Source organism: Eptesicus fuscus, chromosome 11, assembly GCF_027574615.1.
Source record: "Eptesicus fuscus isolate TK198812 chromosome 11, DD_ASM_mEF_20220401, whole genome shotgun sequence".
NCBI classification, from domain to species: Eukaryota; Metazoa; Chordata; class Mammalia; order Chiroptera; family Vespertilionidae; genus Eptesicus; species Eptesicus fuscus.
Genome location: NC_072483.1, coordinates 8,836,091 through 8,855,449, shown reverse-complemented (window position 1 = coordinate 8,855,449; position 19,359 = coordinate 8,836,091). Strand labels below are relative to the sequence as shown.

At 42.6% G+C, this 19,359-nt stretch overlaps 1 protein-coding gene across 1 annotated transcript in view; it reads left to right on the top strand.

Annotated features, from left to right (window-relative positions):
- The window catches only part of PTPN4 (protein tyrosine phosphatase non-receptor type 4), a 246,720-nt gene that overhangs the window by 225,377 nt on the left and 1,984 nt on the right, over positions 1-19,359 (top strand). Inside the window, exons 26-27 of the mRNA XM_054723364.1 lie at positions 5,682-5,830; positions 8,778-8,913. Coding sequence (XP_054579339.1) covers positions 5,682-5,830; positions 8,778-8,913 — 285 coding nt within the window. The remainder of the gene's footprint in view (positions 1-5,681; positions 5,831-8,777; positions 8,914-19,359) is intronic.

Genomic DNA, 19,359 nt, shown 5'->3' with positions numbered 1-19,359 from the left:
CTATAGTTAAATATGAGTGGTCAGTGAGAAAATAATCTAGTAAATAAATACTTATTACTCTTAAAACTAAGGATATTGAGTTTCAGATTCCTCTCTGAAATCAATAAAAATATATTTTTAAAAAACAGCTATGCATACTCATAAAAAGTGTACCTTAGATGTTTTTGGTTAATATGATTTTTTTGCCTCCAAATAATATTAATCAAGTATTTGAGTACATCTGTGGAAATGGAAAGAACAATTAATTGTCAGTTATCAAATTATTCCTCTTTTTGAAGAGACTACAGGAGAGAAATTTCAGTCTCCTTAGTATTAAGGAGGAAAGATCATAGGCAGGACCCTCCTACAGAAGATAGATCATATATTTCTTTCTTTTTAAATATATTTTTATTGATTTCAGCAAGGAAAGGAGAAGGGGGGGGAGAGAGAGAGAGAAACATCAATGATGAGAGAGAATTATTGATTGGCTACCTCCTGCATGCCCCACACTGGGGGTCGAGCCTGCAACTCAGGCATATGGCCTCACAGGGAATCGAACCAAGACATCCTGGTTTATAGGTCAATGCTCAACCACTGAGCCACGCCAGCCAGGCCATCATAGCTTTCTGATTGTTCTTCTTCTTCTTCTTGCCACCTGAGTCACTCTCCTTAGCTTCCAAATCCAGACCCAGAGATGGAAACTGATTAATAAATGATGGCTTAATAACCCATTTGGAAGATGTCTGTGGAAAGTGGCATTGCTGTCAGTCTGCTAGAAACAGTGTACCCCACTTTTACTGCCTGCAACTAGATATTCCCCTGCCACCTTTGGTTTTGAAGGGCTCTGTGAGAAGAAGAAGCAATTGCTAGAGAAGAGCAAACAACACAAACTTTGAAGACCCAGGCCTATCCCATTGGAAATGAGAACTCCATTACCTTCCACCCCCCTGTGTATGATTAAAGGAACCCAGCAAGGTAGAGCCTTACCTAAAAGGAAGGAGCTAGATGTTGTGCTGACTTATATTAAAGCAATCTGACATTGATTAAAGCTAAAGTTATAAGAAATTAAAAATTGAATGGTTCCAAAACCTTATGGGCTAGAGATTCCATCAGAATGAATTTAGTGTTTAGGATTATATACTATATAGCTCATAGTCTAACACCGTGGTCAGCAAAATGTGGCTCGCGAGCCACATGCGGCTCTTTGGCCCCTTGAGTGTGGCTCTTCCACAAGATACCACGGCCTGGGCGAGTCTATTTTGAAGAAGTGGTGTTAGAAGAAGTTTTAAGTTTAAAAAATTTGGCTCTCAAAGGAAATTTCAATCGTTGTACTACTGTTGATATTTGGCTCTATTGACTAATGAGTTTGCCGACCACTGGTCTAACATAGCAAGGCAAGCCAGTAAGGTATTTCTTCATTTTCTCAAGTAGATATGAGAGGTTGTAAATAGTTACATAGACTAATACTGATATCTTCAGCATAGTCTCTTTATTGTACTCCACCTGTAGATTATTCACAACAGTTTTATATACTGTAGTGGCTTTTCTTTACAAACCTGAGTACATCAAAACTAGACTAAGACACAAATTAGTTTCTAAAGTGTGACCAAACGTAATTAAGAAAATAAATTTGCGGAGAGAACCAAGATGACGACATAGGTAAACACCTGTATTTGCTGCGTCCCACAACCACATCAGAATTACAGGTAAAATACATAGCAGCTATCATCCAGAACCACGGAAAAGCTGGCTGAGTGGAAGTACTACAACTAGAGAGGTAAAGAAGAAAGCACATTGAGACTGGTAAGAAGTGCGGAGGCACGGAATGAGCTGGCACCCAAGTGTGCCGCTTTTTTAATCGGGAGGGAGATGCAAGCTCCTGCTTGCTCTGAGCTCCAGTGCCGGGTGAGACTCGGGGGGACCCAGAAACATACAGGGAGAAACTGTACTGTCTGGCATTGGGCAGGAATGCGGGGGCAGCCTTCTTCCAGACTGAGGTGCTCACAACAGTCATTGTTCCTGTGCTAGGACCTCCCCGGTGCAGGGCTGACAGGCAGCCATTGCTGTTTGCTCCACCCTAGAGATTACCTGAGACCCTGTCCTACCCAATTTACAACCCCATCCAAGCTGTGCTCAGCGACTTTTGCATATGAATGGCCTGTCCTTTCTCAGTCTAAAACCTGTCAAACAAGCCGCAGCTGGGTCAGGGAGCCCCCAAAGCTATCAAAAGAAGGCCCAAGGCCACACCAGCCTGCCTTGCTTCACAGCTGGGCATTGTCTGGGAATTTCCAAACCCAATACAAAGAGGAGGAATCTGCAGATCTCTCTGTAGCTCCTGCTGGGTGTCCCCAGGCAGTGGCTAACTTTGCACCTCCTTGGAGATTCAAGAGCCAGTGTACCCAGTGGTCAGTGCAAGACCATACCAGATTACATCTCTTCACATCTGTAAGTGAACACACTAAAGGGGCATACTCTGAGCACCAAAGCCCTACTGAAGCAAGTCCTGCCCCATAAGGGTGTCTCCTGCACAGCAGCTCTTCCATTATAGATATAGCTGGTCCTCACAGCCATTTGGCCTGGAGATCAATTCTTCCCAGTGATACCAACAGCAGTCAAGGCTCAACTACAACAAGACTGTGCACACACGCACAAAGGGGTGTACCAAGAGTGTCCACCTCAGGTGATTGGGGAGGCTGAGCCACTGGGCCCTACAGGACATCTACTACACAAGGCTACCCTATCAACTCAAGAAGACTTAGCAACTACCCAATACATAGAAATAAACACAGGGAAGCAGCCAAAATGTGGAGACAAAGAAACATGTCACAAATGAAAGAAATGGAAGAAAGCAAACTACTGGATATAGAGTTCAAAACCACAGTTATAAGGTTACTCAAGAATCTTCTAGAAACCTCGGAGGAACTTAGTGAGACCTTCAAGGATCTTAGTGAGAATGCCAAAAAAATGGAAAAGGACCAGTCAGAAATTAAACATACACTGACTGAAATAAAGAATAATATACAGGGATTCAACAGTAGACTATAAGGATTCTGAGAATCAAATCAATGATTTTAAATACAAGGAAGCAAAAAAAAAAACACCCAACCGGAGAAGCAAAAAGAAAAAAGAATCCAAAAATATGAAGATAGTGTAAGCCGCCTCTGGGACAACTTCAAGCGTACCAACATCCAAATGATGGGAGTGCCAGAAGAAGAGAGAGAGCAAGATATTGAAAACCTATTTGAAGAAATAATGACAGAAAACTTCCCCCACCTGGTGAAAGAAATAGACTTACAAGTCCAGAAAGTGCAGAGAACCCCAAACAAGAGAAATCCAAAGAGGACCACACCAAGACACATCATAATTAAAATGCCAAAGGCAAAAGACAAAGAAAGAATCTCAAAAGCAGCAAGAGAAAAACAGTTAGTTACCTACAAGGGAGTACCCATACGACTGTCAGCTGATTTCTCAACAGAAACTTTGCAGGCCAGAAGGGAGTGGCAAGAAATATTCAAAGTGATGAATAGGAAGAACCTACAACCAAGATTACTCTACCCAGCAAAGCTATCATTTAGAATTGAAGGTCAGATAAAGACAAGAAAAAGCTAAAGGAGTTCATCACTACCAAACCAGTATTTTATGAAAGGCTGAAGTATTCTTTAAGAAGAGGAAGAAGAAAAAGGTAAAGATAAAAAATTATGAACAACAAATATGTATCTATCAACAAGTTATTCTAAAAATCAAATGAATAAAAAATCTGATGAACAGAATAAACTGGTGAATGTAATAGAATCGGGCATGGAAATGGAGCAGACCAACAATTCTCAGGGGAAGAGGGTGTGGAGGGGTGCAGGAAAAGATTGGACAAAGATCTTATATGCATGTATGCAGTACCTATGGATGTGGACAGTGGGGTGGCAAGGGCCTGGGGTGGGCTGGGAACTGGATCGAGGGGAGCTATGGGGGCGGGAAAGAGGGGAATCTGTAATAATCTGAACAATAAAGATTTTTTTAAAAAAATTATGGGAGGAAAAAGCAAAAAAGAAAATAAATTTTCTATCATGTAAACATATACATACTTGAATGGAGAGATAGAGACAAACACTATCCCAAAACTAATTAAAATATGATTTTTACATGACCCATTCTTATAGGTTATTGGTACCATTAAATCCCCTCCCTTTTTTGTTGTTGTTGTTGTTGTTGTTTTGTTGTTTTTGTTGTTAATCCTCACCCAAGGATGTTTTTTCCATTGACTTTTAGAAAGAGTGGAAGGGGGAGAGCAAGGGAGGGAGAGAGAGAAAAACTGTGTCTTGCGATAAATCAATTGGTTGCCTCCCTCACCTTGGCCCATGCTGTGGCTAAAACCTGCAACCCAGGTATGTGCCCTGACCAGGAATCAAACCTGTGACCCTTCAGTGCACGGGCTGACGCTGTAACCAATGAGAAACACAGGCCAGGGCAAATTCTTTATTTTTAATAATGATCAAAAGTAATCTGTATAAACTGAGTGGCCAGATTATTATGATCTCTGAACGCATAATAATCTGGCCACTCAGTGTATATTAGATGCTTTTCATTCATTCTATATGGTTAAGGATTCTGAAAAATTTGTTATTACATTATACTGGGGTATCATTAGGAATTCTTTTATCAGTCCCTTTTTTTTTAATTTATTTTTATTGATTTCAGACAGGAAGGGAGAGGGAGAGAGAAATAGAAACATCAATGTTGAGAATCATTGATCAGCTGCCTCCTGCACGCCTCCTAGTAGGGATCAAGCTTGCAACCCAACCCGGGCATGTGCCCTGACCGTAATCAAACTGTGATCTCCTGGTTCATAGGTTGACATTCAACTACTGAGGCACACCAGCTGGGCACATCGGTCATTTTCTTAACTAACTTTTATTTTCATGGTCTTTTCCGGAAATGCCCTTTAATGTAAATGACAGTAACCAGATTTCAATTGTTGAATGACTATAACTATCGATTATTGAGCATAAGTTTCCAAGCAGCTGATTGGGAGATTTGCAGTTTCTCTCCTAGAATCCTTTCAACATAAGACTCTCCCTTTGACGTGTAGATGTTGTTTCATTTGTAACTGAAGAAAGTGAGGTTCTAAAATATTAAGTACCTTAACAGACAGAGTCAAGATGTATAAATCCAAAATCTTTTTCTCTTTTCTATCAACTCCTCAGGGCAAAAAGAATTAAGCCCCGATTTGACTTTGTGTTTTTTTGATCTTCAGTTTTTAATCTACATTTATCTTGAAAATTTATTTTCCTGATTTCCATGATTTCACTTATTTTTTAGGATTAGCTCAACTTTGTTTATAAAAAATGTTTTTATTTTGCCATATTTGTTCATCCAACAGTTCTTTAGTTTTCTTTAAATGTTTTTCTAGAACTTGTCTTTGCCTGTTTACTTGATTATCATCTTGAACATACTTTACAAATATAGAAATTGAGTTATAAGAAGAGGAATGATCCAAGTAGTGGATACTTAAATGGATACAACTGTTTCTATAAAATGTTTTTCTTTTTTATTGAAATTTTGGGTTTTATTGTGCATATTTATTACTTTGGGGAGAGGTAGTGGGAGTAGTTTCTTTTATTTTTCTTATAAAATTAAAATATGAGTATTTATTTATATTTTAAAGATAATTCCTAAATTAAAGTGCATAATTTTTCTTTTACACTTAGAAAAATGAGAGTCGTCAACTCACTCAGATCCAGTACACAGCCTGGCCTGACCATGGTGTCCCTGATGATTCCAGTGACTTTCTGGATTTTGTTTGTCACGTACGAAATAAGAGGGCCGGCAAGGAAGAACCTGTTGTTGTTCATTGCAGGTATTCTGTTTTCTGTCTTTTATGTTTAAATAGCTGGCATTTTTAAAGGGGAGTATGTATTTTATTTTATCCTTAAGTTGTGGCTTTCTCTATAATTAGAAAGAACTCAAAACTGTTCTCTGAAGGTAGAAAGCAGAGGGTATGTTCCAATGTGATTGGCAGAAAGTTTATCATAAGAAGTAAAAATACTTTATTGCACTGATAGTTAGAAGCTTGTCATATTTACAGTTTAACATCTCTGAAAATGGGATTTGTTATACAATTGATGCTATCTTAGACTTGATGAAATACAATAATGTAGGCATTAGATCTAGTTTTCCCCCTCCCAGCAAGGTACTCCTTGCTGGCCTATGGCCCCTCTCAGCACATTTGGTGAGCTCTCTCACCTCTCTTGGAATGGCCCTACCCAATACCATCACAGGATAAGCCCTCCTATTGTAATTGATTCTTGATTGCTATTGGCCCATTCATGTGTGGGATCAACCCTCAGGCTGGCTGACTGGGAAGAACCCTAACCACAGTGTATGAGCTGCCGTGCAGGTGCTGACCGCATGAAATGGAATTCACTTCAGCAGGGTTTGCTGCCTGCCAAGACTTACCTTTGGATATGCTACTTAGGAAGCTAATTGAATCCTGCTCTGGTGTTGTCTGAAGCTGGCCACTGTGTGTGCTTGTTATGGGGCCTCTTGGGAGGGACTCTGGTGCAGGTCAATGTCAAAAGCTGCCTATGACTAGCCCTGGGCAACCTGTTTGGAACTACAAAGCGATCCACAGTTTGTGGCTGCCTCTTCTGGACTTAGGTGTGTGTTGGAGAATCAAGCTCTGCACCAAGACTCACTTTTACCTGTACTGGACCTGGGGGTATGTCAGCAAAAGTCCCTAGGAACCTTAAGATCTGCCTCTGCCTACTTCCTCCTGCCGGCTACCTGTTAGGCTCAGTCACCGAAAGAGCCTCGGGAGGTACTTAAGTTGCATGCAGTAGTTTTTAAGGCAGTCACCAGGTGAGAAGAGTTCTCCAGATCTATAGGGCTTCAACCTTTAAAAAAAAAAAACACACACACACACACACACACACAAAAAAAAAAACAATGTCCCATGTGGCTATTTTTTATTTTAAAGAAGGAGAGAGAGAGAGAGAGAGAGAAAAAAACATCAGTTGCCTCCCTTACGTGCCCCAACTGGGGATCGAGCCCACAACCTAGTATGTGCCCAGACTGGGAATTGAACCTGCAACCTTTTGGTGCATGGGACAACTCTCCAAACAACTAAACCACACAGACCAGGGCTATACTGGTTCAATCTTGGTGCCAGTGCTGGGCCTGAGGGCACTCAGCATATGTCCCAGGGTATACAACGTCTAGCTGCCACCCACAGGGTACTCCCCTACCTTGGTTGTAGGGCAGGGTCTCGGGCAGTCATCAGGATGGGGCCAGCAGAGTTTAGCAGGCTAAACAGACCAAGATTTGGCTGTGTGAAGGGAAGGTGTGCACCAGTCGAGATAATGAGGGGAAAAATTTCCTCTGTCCTAGAGCCATTGCAACTCAGTCTGCCCCAGATTCTGCCAGAGCCTGATCTCAGCAGGAAGGGGTCACTGGGAGTCAAGAGATGGGAGGTGCTGTAAGGTTTGGGGGAAGTTGGAGGGCTTAGACCCTACCCCAGAGCCACACAATTCAGACTGTCCTGGATTCTGCCCAGACCTCAGCAGGGTGGAACCACCAAGAGTCAAGAGGGTGGGACCTCCAGGAGCTTAGAAAGTGGGGCTAGAGGATCTACCGTGAGGGGAAGGTGCCGGTCAGGATCACAGGAAAGGGGGGAGGGAATGGCCCCCACTGCTAAGTCATACAACTCAATCACTGACATCCCTTGAATTTGCCAGACCTCTCATTGCCCAAGCCATTGATTGAATCCTTAGCAGGGCAGGAGCTCCATAGGGTGGTTCAACAGGAAGACCAGAGGGTGGGGCAATTGCTTTCCCCAAGCTAATGCTGCATGGAGAGGCATGTTCCACCTAAGAAAGATGGTGTCTGCATGCAGTACAGTGACTTAGCACAGGGGGTCCTGGCAATTGTCCCCTCAGCTCTGTCCCCAGAGCCACAAACCCCAGTCTCTCCTCACATGACTCATCTGCTCTGCCCTCCCTAGGTGATTGGCAAGAGCTAGGGTGAGTGGCTATGAACAAAATTATAATTATGTGTGTTGGCCTTTTAAGACAGCTCCTGAGTTTTTAGGGGACTCCATGGACTCCATCTCTCCCTGGTGGAAACAGAAATCCCACTGCCATTCACAACCAGATGTTATGTGTGCGCCTCTTCCAGGCTCTGGTGCTTTGGGCTGGGGAGCCAGGGTTGGACTTGAGATCCCATGCTTATCAGGGGAAACACCCTGCAGCTGAGATATTCCTCCAGAACCTCAGCCACTGCCTGTGGGATTGGGGCCAGTCCTTTTCACACCTCCGCACTTCCTACCAGGCTCCATTGGCTTCTTCTGTAAATCCTTGGTTATAAGCCTTCTATTCAGCTAGTCTTCAGTTGGTTATTCAGGTTGATAATTCTGTATTTTAGTTCTACTTCCAATTAGGTCCTGGGTGTATCTTCTACTTACTCCATTGTCATCTTTTATCCCTTCCTCTATTATTTTTCATTTTAAAGTGGAGTTGCTCCAATAAGCTTTTATATCTTGTTCATATTTTAAAAACTGAAATGTAACTTTTAAAATAGTATTTTTTTACAGCTAATAATGGGGGATGGTGTTGATATAAACCATTTTAATCTGTATTGTGTGAAATTTTTATCAATTTTCAAAATAATTTCTAGTTGGCTTGCTACTTTCATAATATTAAACATTAAATCAAATTGTTCTATTTTATGATTCGAAACTTTAATTTTCTGCACAAAATCCACAGAAGTTTAACAGAATAGTATCCTTGCCCCATATTTGCCTTTTTCAGTGCTGGGATTGGAAGAACTGGGGTTCTTATTACTATGGAAACAGCCATGTGTCTCATTGAATGCAATCAACCAGTTTATCCACTAGACATTGTAAGAACAATGAGAGATCAACGAGCCATGATGATCCAGACACCTGTAAGTACTGTACTTCATGCATTCTCAACATGATGATTTTTGTTATCAGTGCATATTCTGAACCATATTCATAGCTTTTTAATATCCTGCCAGGAGCTAATAACTCCTAACACAGGAATTTGTCAAATACTGTCAAGTCTGGCCTGCCACTTGTTTTTTTTTTTTTTAATATATTTTATTGATTTTTTACAGAGAGGAAGGGAGAGGGATAGAGAGCTAGAAACATTGATGAGAGAGAAACATCGATCAGCTGCCTCCTGCACACCCCCTACCAGGGATGTGCCCGCAACCAATGTACATGCCCTTGACCGGAATCGAACCTGGGACCTTTCAGTCCGCAGACCGACGCTCTATCCACTGAGCCAAACCGGTTTCGGCATGCCACTTGTTTTTGTAAATAGAGTTTTATTGGAATACAGCCATGCTCATTTGTTTATATATTACTTATGGCTGCTTTCACACTATAATAGCAAAGTTGAGAAGTTGCAACAGACACCATATGTTCTGAAAAACCTAAAATATTTACTATCTTGTCTTTTACAGAAAATGTTTGTCAACACCACTCTAGCATGATAATTTTTGAGTGTTTAGACAGGCTCAGAGGAACTTGCCCTGTATTACTTAGTCAGGGGGAATACTGAGAATGAGAGTGTCCCTGACCTGGAGACTCTTAATAGACCTGCTCTGTGACACAGCTGTGGCAAAATGCCTTTCTCTTTTATATAAGCACTTAAATTGCAACAACAAAAATCATAGAAATTCCACCCTGACTCTGAATAATGTTTCAAGTTCACAGGGGAATCATGGAGTTTTAGAGTTAATGTTAAGGTAACTTTTTATAGTAAGCCATTGTGGAATGTTAGCATTAAACTTACTACAGTGAATTGACATATATGACCTAGTAAGTGCCTTGTTTTTACCTTTAAATTATAAAAAATTTCAAATATACACAAGTAAACAATATAATTAACACTATGTTGAGTACTCAGATCTAGCAACATTTGCCATATTGTTTCATCTATATTGCCACCTACTCTCCATATTTGAAGCAAATCTAGACGTCATATAATTTTGTCTATAAATATTTTAATGTGTATCCCAAATAGATAAGTAGTATTTTTCCTTCTAAACAAAATCACAATACCAGTATCATATCCAAGTATAATTAACAAGTAATTCCTTAATATTATCAAATAACAGAATTCAAACTTTCAGTTGTCTCATATAGTTCATCATTTTTAAATTTTAGAATAACTGTTGAAATGTAATTCACATACCATAAAATTTACCCTTTTAAAGTCTACAGTTCAGTTGTTTTTAGTATATCACAGAGTTTTACAACCTTCATTACTATCTGATTTTAGAATGTTTCATCACCCCCAAAAAGAAACTTTATACCTATCTTCCTTCATACCTTCCCAATCTCACCTGTCCCAGACCTAGGCAACCACTCATCTACTTTGTCTCTATAAGTTTACCTATTCTGGACCTTTCATATGAATGAATTCATATAGTTTGGTCTTTGTAATTGGCTTCTTTTAATTAGCATAATATTTAAAGGGTTTTACGAAAATGCTCTTTATCAAGTTGACAAAGTTTCCTCTGTTACAAGACTGTTGAGTGTTTCATCATGAAAAGGTATTCAATTTTGTCAAATGCTTTTTCTGGGTCTATTGAGATGATCATGTTGGTTTTGTATTTCATTCTATTACTATTACATTGATTAATTTTTGTATATTAAACTAACCTTTCATTTCTGGGATAAATCTTACTTGAAGATAGTATATAATTATTTTAATATGTTGCTTCATTTGATTTGCTAATATTTTCTAGAGGTCTTTGTATCTATATTCACACATAATGACATAATGTATTTTTTTATTTTTAATTGTGGTAAAGTACACAACATAAAACTTAACAATTTTTAAGTGTACAATTCAGTAGCCTTGAATATATTCACACTGTTATGTAGCCAATCTCTAAAACTTTTTCATCTTGCAAACTAAAACTCTACCCCTTAAACAACAACTCCTCATCCTCTCTCCTCCCAGTCCCTGGCAACCACCATTTTACTTTCTGTTTTTATGAATTTGACTTTCTAGATACCTCATATACATACAATCATATAGGTTTTGTCTTTTTGTAATAGGCTTATTTCACTTAGCGTAATATCTTTGAGGTTCATCCAGGTTTTAGCATGTGTCAAAATTTCCTTTCTTTTAAGGCTAAAAATACTTCATTGTGTGTATAGACCACCTTTTGATTATCCTCTCACATGTCAATGGACATTTGGGTTGTTTCTACCTCTTGGTGATTGCAAATAATGCTTTTATGCACATAGATGTATATGCATATCTCTTTGAGACCCTGCTTTCAATTTTTTTTATATATGCATGGAAGTCAAATTGCTGGATCATATCATACTTAATGAGTTTTGTTTTTTGTTTTTACATTGTATGTAAAATCAGTTCCAGATGTGGTTCACACATTTTGGTTAGTTTATATATCTCCAAAATCTTTTAATCTGTAGTTTCCACAAACATCTTTTTTCTTGTTTCTTACCATTTATTTGATGACCAAATCAGGTAGTTTGTGCTACATAGTTTCCCACAGTCTGGATTTTGCTGATTGCAGTCCCAAGGTAGTTTTCTCTGTACAGTAAACCCTCATTTGCAGACATCAATTTAACGGACCTCAAAGTTAACAGACAAAATTTCCAGTCCATATGTCATATGTGAAAATTAACATCCTGTTAATTTTAAAATGCTTTTAACCAAGATTTACTTACAATTAAATTAACAAGTTTTTTTTGTTAGTAATTCACTTTTACTTTTTTTAAAATAAATCTTTATTGTTCAGATTATTACAGTTGTTCCTCTTTTTTTCCCCCATAGCTCCCCTCCACCCGGCTCCCACTCCACCCTCTACCCTTACACCCCCCCCCCACTGTCCTCATCCATAGTTATACGATTTTTGTCCAATCTCTTACCGCACCCCCTACACCCCTTTCCCCCTGAGAATTGTCAGTCCACTCCCTTTCTATGCCCCTGATTCTATTATATTCACCAGTTTATTCTGTTCATCAGATTTTTTATTCACTTGATTTTTAGATTCACTTGTTGATAGATATGTATTTGTTGTTCATAATTTTTATCTTTACCTTTTTCTTCTTCTTCCTCTTCTTAAAGAATACCTTTTAGCATTTCATATAATACTGGTTTGGTGGTGATGAACTCCTTTAGCTTTTTCTTATCTGTGAAGCACTTTATCTGACCTTCAATTCTGAATGATAGCTTTGCTGGGTAAAGTAATCTTGGGTGTAGGTTCTTGTTATTCATCACTTTGAATATTTCTTGCCTCTCCCTTCTGGCCTGCATAGTTTCTGTTGATAAATCAGCTGACAATCATATGGGTACTCCCTTGTAACTAACTGTTTTTCTCTTGCTGCTTTTAATATTCTCTCTCTTTGTCTTTTGCTCTTGACATTTTAATTATGATGTTTCTTGGTGTGGTCCTCTTTAGATTCCTTTTGTTTGGGGTTCTCTGCGCTTCCTGGACTTGTAAGTCTATTTCTTTCACCAGGTAGGGGAAGTTTTCTGCCATTATTTCTTCAAATAGGTTTTCAATATCTTGCTCTCTCTCTTCTTCTGGCACTCCCATAATTCGGATGTTGGTACGCTTAAGGTTGTCCCAGAGGCCCCTTACACTGTCTTCATATTTTTGGATTCTTTTTGCTTTTTGCTTTTCCGGTTGGGTGTTTTTTGCTTCTTCGTATTTCAAATCTTTGACTTGATTCTTGCAATCCTCTAGTCTGCTGTTGAATCTCTATATATTATTCTTTATTTCAGTCGGTGAATACTTAATTTCTAGTTGGTCCTTTTTCATATCCTCGAGGGTCTCACTAAATTTATCAGACTTTTCTAGAAAATTCTTGAAAAACCTTATAACCATGGTTTTGAACTCTATATCCAGTCGTGTGCTTTCTTCCATTTCTTTCATTTGTGACATGTTTCTTTGTCTCCGCATTTTGGCTGCTTCCCCGTGTTGATAGAGTGGCTTTGTGTGCTAGGTGTCCTATAGGGCCCAGTGGCTTAGCCTCCCCAGTTACCTGAGGTGGACACTCTTGGTGCACCCTTTGTGGGCTGTGTGCACAGTCTTGTTGTAGTTAAGCCTTTATTGTTGTTGGTATCACTGGGAGGAATTGACCTCCAGGCCAATTGGCTGTGAGAATCAGCTGTATCTATGATGGGAGAACTTCTGTACTGGAGACACCCTTATGGGGCAAGACTTGCTTCAGTGGGGCTTTGGTGCTCACTGATTCTGCCCCTGATTGGGTCTCTTATGGATCTGAGGAGTTGTAATCTGGATGGTCCCACTCTGTCCACTGGGTACACTGACTCTTGGATCTCTAAGGAGGTGCTGTTAGCCTCTGCCTGAGGCCACCCAGCAGGAGCTACAGAGAGATCTGCAGATTCCTCTTCTTTGGGGTTTGGAGGTGTCCAGATGAGGCCCATCTGTGAAGCAATGCAAGCTGCTATGGAGCCTTGGGCCTTCTTTTGGATGTTCTGGGTCTCTCTGACCCAGCTGCAGAGGTTCAAGTAATTTTAGATCGCAGAGGGTCAGGCCATTCATATGCAAAGGCCTCTGCACACAGCTTGGGCCTCTGCACACAGCTTGGGTGGGGCGGAGTCTCAGGGAATCAACAGGGCAGAGCAAACAGCTATGGCTGATCCTCAGCCCTGCCCTAAGAGGCCCGGGTCTCAGTGTCCCTTGGTAATCGCTGCTAGCACCTCTGAGAGAAAGCCGCCCTCAAGTTCCGCCCGATGCCAGACAGTCCAGTTTCTCCCCGTATGAGTCTGGGTCCCCAGAGTCTCACCCGGAACTGGAGTTCAGAGCATTCGGGAGCTTTTGTCTCCCTCCCAATTGAAAAAGACAACCGCGTACTCAGTTGCCAACCCTTTCCGCGTGCATGCCTCCGTACCTCTGCACTTTCCTCCCACAGCTCCTCTGAGTCTCAGTGCTTTTCTCTTTCCTTCTAGTTGTAGAATTTCGACTCAGCTAGCCTTCCTGTGGTTCTGGATGATGTCCGTTTTGTCTTTTAGTTGTAGTTTTGAAGTGGTTGTGCAAGGCAGCAATTTCAGGTGTTTACCTATGCCGCCATCTTGGTTTCTCCCACTGTTACTTTTAACAAATTTTAGTGAATAAACCATATGTTGGAAAAAACACTAGTAATTTCACTGACATAAATAAATATTACATATCTACAACTGTAGTCTACATAATTAAATCTTAAAGTCATTGCTCATAAACAATGTTCAGCAAGTGATTAACACGTGATCATACCACATTGCTCATGGTAATTGGTTATGTTGTCATTGGACATTCTGCAGCAGTTTTGTTTTTGTTTTTGTTTTTTTAGTTTTTTGTTAATCCTCACCCGAGGATATTTTTCCGTTGATTTTAGAGAGAATGGAAGGGAGGGAGGAAAAAACAGAGAGAAACATCAATGTGAGAGAGACACATTGATTGGTTGCCTCCTGCCCAAGCCCCAATTGCAGGCTGTGTCACCCGAGAACCGCCCTCTCACAATCCGGGACCCCAAGGGAATGTTGGAGAGCCGGTTTCAGCCTAATCCCCACAGGCTAGTCAGAGGGACCCTACCTGTCTAGGCCCCAGCTTTGTACACTTCCTGCCCCAAACTTAGAGTCTGCAATTTCTCCAAAAAGTACTGATTCTTTTTATTGAAAAACTAGAGGCCCGGTGCATGAAATTCGTGCACTGGGGGGAGGGGGGGCGGTATGTCCCTCAGCCCAACCTGCACCCTCTCCAGTCTGGGACCCCTTGGGAGATATCCGACTGCCTGTTCCACAGGGATCGGGCCTAAACTGGCTGTCAGACATCCCTTTCATAATTCAGGACTGCTGGCTCCCAACTGCTTGCCTGACTGCCTTATTGCCCCTAACCACTCCCCTGCTAGCCTTATTGACGCCTAACTGTTCCCCTGCCAGCCCGATCATCCCCAACTTCCCTCCTCTGACAACCCGGTCACCCCCAAATGCCCTCCCCTGCATATTCCCTCTTTATTAGATAGGATTTTTTATTTAACATATTGTACAGTGTACCTGCTGTGGTCTTGACAAACCAGTAAAAATGTAAACCCAAACTAAAGGTGTCATAAAATAAACTCCGTAAACAGGAATTTCATGAGACCTTGGAAAGGTGATATGTGGTTGTTGGGCATATATTTGAATAAGTAGAAGGTTTATAGGTCATTTCACACTTTTTCATATTTTCTAAAAGTTTCCTTTTCTTTTATAAACAATAGACATGTAATCAACTGTCCATCTTTCCCTCCAAAAATTATTTTGAAAGGGCAAAGTCAATTGGAGCCAAGTCTGTTAAGTAATGTAGGTGTCAAGATGGAAGGCTTTTTCACATAGAGGTCTGCTAACACTGTACTTATCCATTTTCCCACAAACTTTTGGCCCATTTTTTCCCTTCTGCTAGAAATCCTCCTTCCAAGATGCCTTTCTCCTCTTAATAATCTCAATCCTCTCTACCTATGAAAGTTCTACTGGGCCCTTTGAGGGTTGGCCAAGTCTCTGTGGCCCTCTCCCCATCCTGACAGCCAGATCTGCTTGCTCCTTCCTCAGTGTTCCCACAGTGCCGTGGACACAGCTCCAGCACAGTCCACACATGCAACCTGTTGTCACCATTTCCTGGGAACATCCTGTCCTATTCTCTTCCCTTTATAGGGGAATCAAGCTGGAGTTTTGCAGGTTGGGAAGAAGCTGGCAGTGGCTGAAAGCGGAATGTGCCTAGAGGGGCGCAGACGCCTCCCAGCCAACAGGCCTATGGCCAGGGCCATAGCTGGGAGCGGATCGCGGGAGTGGATCGCGCTGAGAGGGGCGCAGGCACCTCCCAGGCGACCAGCCTCGGCCCTGGCGGCTGCTGAAATTGGAGCATGCGGAGAGGGGCATGGCTGCCTCCCAGGCCCACAGCCATGGCCGTGGCTGAAAGCTGAATGTGCCGAGAGGGGTGCAGGCGCCTCCCAGCCAACAGGCCTAAGGCCCGGGTCACAGCTGGGAGTGGATCGCACGGGAGAGGGGCGCAGGCGCCTCCCAGCCGACAGGCCTACGGCCAGGGCCACAGCTGGGAGCAGATCGCGGGAGTGGATCGCGCTGAGAGGGGCGCAGGCACCTCCCAGGCGACCAGCCTCAGCCCTGGCGGCTGCTGAAATTGGAGCATGTGGAGAGGGGCGAGGCTGCCTCCCAGGCCCACAGCCCTGGCCTCGGCTGGAAGCAAAACGCACTGAGAGGGGCACGGGCGCCTCCCAGCTGACAGGCCTACAGCCCCGGCCATGGCTGGGAGCAGAACGTGCTGAGAGGGGTGCAGGCGCCTCCCAGCCGAGAGGCCAATGACCTGGGTCACTGATGGGAGTGGATCGCGCCAGAGGCCGTGGCCGCCTCTCAGGCCCACAGGCCAGGGCTGGAAGCCGATCCCGGGACGGGGGTTGGGGGGGGCGCGGGAGCCTCCCAGGTGGACAGCCAGGGGTGCGGCTGGGAGCAGATTGTGCCAGGGATGCACGGGCCGAGGCTACTAGCAGATCGTTGACAGGGGCGCGGCCACGTCCCAGGCCTATAGCCTGGGCCATGCTGCCGGCTCTCATTGGCAGCTCTCCCTGGGACTGGGGGTCTCCAGCGGGCCTGAGAAGACTGGGCGCCGCCATCTTTTTTTTTTTTTTTTTTTTAATAAATCTTTATTGTTCAGATTATTACAATTGTTTCTCCTTTTTTTCCCCCCATATCTCCCACCACCCGGTTCCCACCCCCCCTCTACCCTTATCTCCCCCCCGTTGTCCTTATCCATAGGTATATGATTTTTGTCCAGTCTCTTCCCGTACCCCCCACACAGACACCCCTTTCCCCCTGAGAATTATCAATCCACTCCCATTCTGTGCCTCTGATTCTATTATGTTCACCAGTTTATTCTGTTCCTCAGATTTTTAATTCACTTGATTTTTAGGATCACTTGTTGATAGATATGTATTTGTTGTTCATAATTTTTATCTTACCTTTTTCTTCTTCTTCCTCTTCTTAAAGAATACCTTTCAGCATTTCATATAATACTGGTTTGGTGGTGATGAACTCCTTTAGCTTTTTCTTATCTGTGAAGCTCTTTATCTGCCCTTCAATTCTGAATGATAACTTTGCTGGGTAGAGTAGTCTTGGTTGTAGGTTCTTGCTATTCATCACTTGGAATATTTCTTGCCATTCCCGTCTGGCCTGCATAGTTTCTGTTGAGAAATCAGCTGACAGTCGTATGGGTGCTCCCTTGTAGGTAACTAACTGTTTTTCTCTTGCTGCTTGTAAGATTCTCTCTTTGTCTTTTGCCCTTGGCATTTTAATTATGATGTGTCTTGGTGTGGTCCTCTTTGGATTCCTCTTGTTTGGGGTTCTGTGCGCTTCCTGAACTTGTAAGTCTATTTCTTTCACCAGGTGGGGGAAGTTTTCTGTCATTATTTCTTCAAATAGGTTTTTAGTATCTTGCTCTCTCTCTTCTTCTGGCACCCCAAAAATTCGGATATTGGTACGCTTAAAGCCATCCCAGAGGCTCCTTATGCTATTCTCACACTTTTGGATTCTTCTTTCTTTCCGCCTCTCTGGTTGGGTGTTTTTTTCTTTTTCTCATATTCCAGATCTTTGGTTTGACTCTTCGGGTACGGTGGTCTACAGTTGAGTGTCTGTATATTCTTTATTTCAGACAGTGTATGCATAATTTCTGACTGGTCCTTTTCCATTTTTTTGGTATTCTCATTAAGGTCCTTGAAGGTCTCTTCAAGTTTCTCAGCGGTTTTTAGAAGATTCTTGAGTAACCTTATAAATGTGGTTCCGAACACTGTGTCGTCCATTAGTTTGCTTTCCTCCATCTCTCCTACTCGTGACATACTTTGGTGTCTCCGCATTTTGGCTGCCTCCCTGTGTTGATGGAGTGGCTTTGTGTGGTCAGTGACCTATAGGGGCCGGTAACTCAGCTTCCCCAATCACTCTAGGTGGTCGCTCTTAGTACACCCCTTTGTGGGCTGAGTGGAAAGTCTTGGTGTAGTTAAAAGCCTTGATTGCTGTTGGTACACTGGGAGGAATTGACCTGTAGGCCAATTGGCTGTGAGGACCTGCTGTGTCTATAACAGAAGAATTGCTGTGCTGGAGACACAGTAGGGCTTTGGTGCTCACTGAGTCTGCCTCTTGAATGTGTCCCTTATGAGAGTGGTTGAAATCTGGTGTCATCCACACCAACCACTAGATACCCTAGTGTCTGGATCTCCAATGGGGTGCAGGTCTGAGGCCTCCCAGCAGAAGCTACAGTAAGAGCTACAGTTTTCTCCTCTTTTCTTGGGCGGTTTTGGAGCAGTCTGACTGGAGCTGCAGTTAATTTGGTTGAGCTGCCACAGAACAGGCCATTTATATGTAAAAGCCGTTGTGTGGAGCCTGGGCGGGTTTGTAGAATGTGCAGGCGGGGTCTCAGGGCGTCACTAGGCTGGGGCGTGGCCAACGGCCATGGCTGCCTTCAGCCGTCTCTGCCTTTCCATGTTTCCAAGTCCCCGTGTCCCGCACTCCAGCGCAGCAAACCCTGATTGCTAGGCGCACCTCTGAGAAAAGTCACTCACTCTCCGACCGATGGCCGAGAGTCCAGCTTCTCCCTGTAGGCGTCTGGGTCCCCCGCGTGTCCCCAGAAACTGGAGTTCAGAGTGATCGGGAGTTTGTCTCCCTTCGGTTTGAAGAAAAGCCACGTGCCCAGTTGCCCGCCACCAGCCTGCTTCGCGCGCGCCTCCGTACCTCAGCTCTCCAGCGTTTGCGCTCCCTTCTCTTCTTAGTTGTAAATCTACCACTCAGCCAGCTTTCCCGTGGTTCATGGTGGTAGACGTTTTGTTTTTTAGTTGTATTTTTGAAATTGTTGTGCGAGGTGGCAGTTTAGTTGTTTAACTTTGCCGCCATCTTGGTTCCTCCTGGGCGCCACTATCTTGTGTCTATGGGCGCCGCCATTTTTGTCACGGAGTGATGGTTAATTTGCATATTACTCTATTATTAGATAGGATTCTATTAGGGAGCACCTGTGAGCACTAAGGTTTCCTATTGCTTTAGGGTTAGTGTTGGTATTTGTCTATAGAAATCTTCAATAGCCAGAAGTAGGAAAACAAACTTATGAATTAATACTGGCGTTTCCAATACAAATTCAGGAGCACAGTGTTTTTACTTAATGTCTTCTACCTTACATCTTTACCACCTTTCTTCTTTAACAAAAAAGCTGGTTCTCTGCAATACCAGCAATGAAAGACTTAGAATATCACAAATACCCATTTGTTTTAACTTGATTACACAAGAACAATCTCAGAACAACTAAACTAACACAACTACCACAGACAGTATGGTTACTGAAAATAACTTA